Genomic DNA, 5,883 nt, shown 5'->3' on the forward strand with positions numbered 1-5,883 from the left:
TACTATCTTTGCACTGGACAAAAGTAGTCCCTAGGGGACCTGGCTTTTGTAAGTTTAACAATGCTCTCCTGGAGGATAATAATTTCGTGGAACAAATGCAACAAAGGTATTCTGGATTTCGGGAAAAGTATAATTATATTCAAGATAAAAGAATGTACTGGGAACTGCTTAAAATGGAAATTAGATGCTTTACTATCTCGTTCGCCAAAGGAAAAGCAAAGGAAGCGAAAAAACGGGAACTCATAATTAAGGACGAAATGGATAGACTTGACCATATCATTTGTAGCAATTCTGATGTTATGTCTCTCGACGAAGAGTTGAAGAAGTATGACAATCTCAAAAAGGAACTTCAACAAATATATGAAAGCAAAGGTGAAGCTGCAAAGTTTCGATCCAAATGCTTGTGGGCTGAAAAAGGCGAAAGACCTACAAAATATTTCTTTAATCTCGAGAAAAGAAATTACAGCAAGAAGGTAATCTCAGAATTAGAAGACGACGAGGGAGAGATAACAAAAGAAGAAGAACAGATTTTGTTAAAAATAGAAAATTATTACAGAGATCTCTACACGTGTAAAATGGATGTTACTGAAGAGCAGTTTAATCATTACATAGAACATCTAGAAATCCTTCGTCTCTCACAGGAGGACAGTAAGAAATTAGACGGCCTCGTAACGTATGCAGAATGTAAGGAAAGCTTGGCCTCTTTCGGCAATGGAAAATCCCCAGGGGAGGATGGTTTTACTGTCGAGTTTTACTTAAAATTCTTTGACCTAATTGGAAACGACTTAGTAGAGAGTCTCAAAGCTGCATATGAAAATGGACAGTTATCAATCTCACAGCGTAGAGGTATAATAACCCAAATACCAAAAGAAGAATCAGCGCTATTAGAACTGAAGAACTGGCCCCGGTTCCTGGAAAGCCGATTAGTGCTAATCGAGGATTAAATATCGCTAATCGCCGAATAAATTTTATCTCACGATTAGATTCTGTTCCTGAAAGCACGATTAATCTTAATCTAGGAATAAACTAAAGGTTAACTTTAACCCACCTAGCGAGGACGATTAACTCGCTAATCGGGGGAAAATTTTGTCAAAACAAACAAAATGGCGGACTTACTCTTCCCTCTAATTGATCCGCAAATACGCGAAAGAAAGTTCCAACAGCGAGAAATTGACCTCGACGAACTAACTGACGAAGAACTCCGCAGTAGATACAGGTTTGGACGGGAGTCAATAAAATTTCTCGTAGAAATCCTGAAAGACGATCTTCAAAGGCAGACGCGAAGAAATCATGCGCTGTCGCCAACGTTACAAGTTCTTGTAGCGTTGCGTTTTTTTGCCAGCGGCAGTTTCCTACAAATAATCGGTGACACCGTTGGCCTTCCTAAATCCACCGTTTCAAGAATTGTGACCGACGTGTCAAAGGCTTTTGTGAGCAAGCAGGAGGAGTTTATCAACTTCCCTACCGAACCTGCTGAAGTTCAAGACGTCAAAAGAGGATTTTACGAGAAGGGAGAGTTCCCTGGTGTTGTAGGTTGTATCGACGGGACCCATGTGAGAATTCAAGCGCCCAACAAAAATGAGAATGACTATGTCAACCGTAAGGGCTACCATTCCATCAATGTCCAAGCAGTATGCAACCATAAAGGTAAAAAAGGAGTATATCATTTTCAATAAGCATTCAATATACAAATGATAAAGAACAAAGCAGAAATAATACATATTATCTGAGGGGGTGGTAGAAGACTAAGTTCATGTGCTCCAAGAATAGTTGTTGGAATTTCTATTAATCTTTAAAAGATTTTAACTCTTCTGGTGAAAAAATATTAATAATTAGCAAAGTAATCAACCCTGTAGTATGTTTTTATGGTAGGGACCCCATAAGAGAGTTGACAATAACATGCTTGTCATCTCACTCAGATGTTTGAATTCAATTATCTTTGGGCAGAATGTAGATAAACATAGGTAAAAAAAAATGGAGCTAAGAGACCGGTCATTATTTATCGCCTGGGGACACGGAGGATTTGGGACTAAACAAGGTGAAATTTAGCTGATCCCTCCTTTGAATGTTACTTCACTGAAGTAATCCCCCCTAACAACTTTAGATGATTTTCACAATCCCCCCATGTCTTCATTTTCCAAGCAAATTTGAGTGGTAACTCTCTGAATCCTTCCAAAGTTTTCAGTGATCCCCCTTTAGGGTTCTCAGTTACGACGGATCCCCCCTTTTATTCTCCTCAAAATTAAGTGATCCCCCCACTAAAATCCTCCCCACCGGAGATAAATAATGACTAGTCCCTTAAGTCTAAATATTATATACTACAGTGCTTGAGGCCCACAAAAAGTCAGATATCTTCGTCCTCTTCAAACAAAAAGATTGGAAGGATGGGGGCTCAAATCCAAAAAACCTATCAGAAATCTATGAGATTTAACCATGGAATTTCTGGAAGGATGTAGTCTCTAACAATCAATAAAAACTCTCAATACGGGAGGTATGGATACTTTATGGAATTACACGATAAAGTACAAAAGTTATTGTTGAAATTTCTTTAGGCATGTTTACGAACATCGTTGCACGATGGCCTGGTAGCACACATGACAGCTTCGTATTTAGCAGTTCATTGATTGGTCAGAGGTTTGAGTCTCAGCCCAGCACATTGGAAGATGGCTTGCTTCTTGGAGATAGTGGGTACCCTTGTAAACCATATCTCATGACCCCATATCTCAACCCTACATCTGTAAATGAGGAAGCATTCAACCAGGCCCATAAAGCTACAAGGGTGGCCATTGAACAAACCTTTGGATGGTGGAAGCGAAGGTTTCACTTGCTTCACTCAGAAGTAAGAATGAAGCCTGAGAAGGTCTGCCTTATTATTGGAGCTTGCGCCATATTGCACAACATCGCTATACTGAGGAGTGAACCACAGGATTGCCACCTCCTGCATGAAGACGACCAGCCAGCAATGGCCCCCTTTCATGGCCCACAGAATGGAAAGGCTGTGAGAGATCACATTTGCCACACCTTTTTTTAAAATTCCCATTTCTCCACTAGACGTGTATCTTACGGTGTCAGCATCTAAATTCTTTAAATAACCTAAACATTGTCAATATTGCAATCTTCTAAGACTCTCTGTATGGGTAATAGCTGCAGAAGTCTATTTTGTCACACATTTTCCTTTAAATCATCCGATTTTAAGGTAAAATTGTTGCATATCAAGAATCATTTTGTGTTCCAGTGCTACTAGTGAGTTTGCCATCATTCAACGTCTAACATTGTCAAACTTGGTTGAAACATTCAAGCCATTGTCACTTTAATTGCTAAGATTGTTGCCTCATCAAAAGTGGTCTTTGTGATTTATCAATTTTGTCTAAAATACCCAATACAGAGGTTCATAAGCCAAGAAGAGTATAAACTTTGTTGCATGTCTTTTGTTCCAAAAATGCTGTCCTCTTTGAAGAACTTAATTGTTCAGCTATTGGTACTGTTTATGTCCTGACATAGTCACAACATCCTTCGCCAAAATGTTCAAAATGTTTATGTCACTGACCAAGGCTTAACAGCTAATGTAAATACACTAATGGAAGTATTATGACCAAGTATCTCTGACCACTGTTAATACACTTGGAACTACAAGACATTTTCTGGATAAAAGGAAACCAGTACAAAGGAATAATTCCTACAATTCTGCCTGTTGGAAAGATTCCAAATAGTAATGACTTATCAGATCATAATAGGTTTCTGCGAAACTGTCCACCTACCCCTTCCCTAAGCCAACATTAACAGTTACATTTTGTAATACCAATATGGATCCTTCCTCTCAGTTTTACATGGATAATAAAAATGAAAGGAGAATGCAAGAAACAAAAGACTCAATTCCACCTGTAATTTGTCTTGGAGGAAATGTAATTAGTACTGTGTGACCCCCACCCTATCTGATGGGCACTTTAATTTAATGCAATATAAAATAATGGATTTGAATAAAAATGAAATACATTACTATGTAACTGGTCACAGAGACATTATTTCCATAACTGGGATAAACAAGATTTTTTGTATGAAAAAATATGCTTGAAATTTATGAAGAATCTGAAACATTTTACAAAACATTGTAAGCTAATGTAAAATCCCAATATCAATATAAAGTGTCATTAAAAATATCCTGCATTCAATTTAGGATGGTTTCCTTCTCTTCATCATCCAGGTTTTTGCTGATAAGAAGAATTTCCATTCGAAGCTTTGTTTTCTTTAGCTCCAGCATTTCTTGTTGCAGTTTTAATGCCTTTTGCTGCTCTGCAAGAATATCAGCTTGTGAAATTCGTCTCTTTCTATTTGGTGGCAACGGTGAATGATCTTCCTGTGCTATGAGACCAAGTTTCATCATACCTTCACTCGATAGCGTTGGTAAATCTTGTTGGTCTTCCACAATATCTGCTTCAGCTGGTTCTACTATATTCAATTCAAGAAAATGTTGTGCATTCAGCAGCAGAAATTTGAACTATAGGAAAAATGTTGAAAAACATACGATATTTACGTAAGCTTGTATTCATGTTTTTTATAAGCATTCAGTGCCCTTTTTTCAAGTCCTTCTATTACTGCGATTGAGATTTCCTTCGCTGTTGACCCTTTCCTATGTCGTTACGTCGAAATAAAACTTGCTTTCGAAACATAAATGCAAGCTTGACTATAAAAAAAAATAAGTAAGCTTTTCACTAAAAAGCAAAGGAGAACAAATTCTTATTCTCGAATTACGAGTTCACCAGAGCCTAAATTCGAACGTTTCTCGGTGTAAGAGAGAATTCAAAGAAGGTAACACAACAGAACCAAGAAAAACAAAGTTCACAGGTTCTTACACCGAAGTTAACCCCGTTTTTGCTACTGTCGGGGATCATCGAGTTGGTAACTATTAAAACCAACACTATCTTGTCTCAGCCAACCATAAACATTTAGCGTAAAAATGAGGTTGCCTCACATTTCGCAAAGTAAAATGGCAGAAAATGGGGAGGAAACTATGCAAAATAATTTAAAAACTTAAGTACTTATCTTAAACTGCTCAACGAAAGGTTCCCAGATAAAACCATACCAAACATGGCGGACAAAGCTACAGCTTTCTAGGAAATCACATGACCAGTAAAACAAAGAAATATTTACATAAGCTTTCTCACCAAGCCCTTCGCCGCCACCAGTCTCAAATCCCCCCAGTCCTGAGAAGGCTGGTGTGTCCTCAAAAATTTCTATGATTTGCTCACTTGACTGGGAAGGGGGCTTGGGTGGAGGTCCACCGCCAGTCTTCTTGTACTCTTTCTTGTAATTACTAAATTCTTTTTTGGCTGTTGAGTGGAGGTTCTTCCACTTGTCTTTTATTTCTTGGACGGAGCGATTCGCTCGGCCAACAGCGTTTACCTCCTTGGTAATTTCATCCCAGACTTGACTTTTTCTTTTGTTGGTTATATTATTCGTCAGCTTTGACTGGATCACATCAATATTTTTTTTTACACTTTCTGTAATTACGGAAATCTCAAGCGGTGAGAAATTTGGTTTTCTTTTTCTTTCCTTTACTTCAAGTTCTTTCACCTCAATTTCCGCCATTTTGTTTTCTTCACCGGCCCCGCAATCCGCGCCAATTTTTCGCGCCATATTTTTTCAGAGGCAGGCGGTCGAAAAACTCGTTAAACCGGTTTTCATTTAGCACTAATCTGGGATTAGTTAATCGCGGGATAATTTCGCTTTCAGGAACTCCTTTTTAACCCACGATTAGTTATCCGAGGAATAAGAAATTTAATCGTGGATTTGACGCTAATCGGAGGATAGATTAATCGGCTTTCCAGGAACCGGGGCCTGGAGACCAATAACTCTTTTAAATGTGGACTATAAAACTGCGTCCAA

The 5,883-nt window shown here is 38.4% G+C and overlaps 1 protein-coding gene and 1 pseudogene across 1 annotated transcript; one reads left to right on the plus strand and one right to left on the minus strand.

Annotated features, from left to right (window-relative positions):
* The first annotated feature begins 1,103 nt into the window (after window positions 1-1,103).
* On the plus strand, window positions 1,104-4,150 carry LOC137980903 (putative nuclease HARBI1 pseudogene; annotated as a pseudogene).
* Window positions 4,151-4,165: 15 nt separating this feature from the next.
* Window positions 4,166-5,634, minus strand: LOC137980905 (uncharacterized). Its single transcript, XM_068828303.1, has 2 exons — window positions 5,149-5,634; window positions 4,166-4,495 (listed from the first exon to the last, which is right to left on the minus strand). Exons 1-2 carry the CDS (start codon window positions 5,632-5,634, stop codon window positions 4,166-4,168), a joined length of 816 nt encoding a protein of 271 aa, XP_068684404.1.
* Between the last annotated feature and the right edge of the window lie 249 nt (window positions 5,635-5,883).

The sequence above is a fragment of the Montipora foliosa genome, chromosome 12 (assembly GCF_036669935.1).
Source record: "Montipora foliosa isolate CH-2021 chromosome 12, ASM3666993v2, whole genome shotgun sequence".
Classification (NCBI taxonomy): Eukaryota; Metazoa; Cnidaria; class Anthozoa; order Scleractinia; family Acroporidae; genus Montipora; species Montipora foliosa.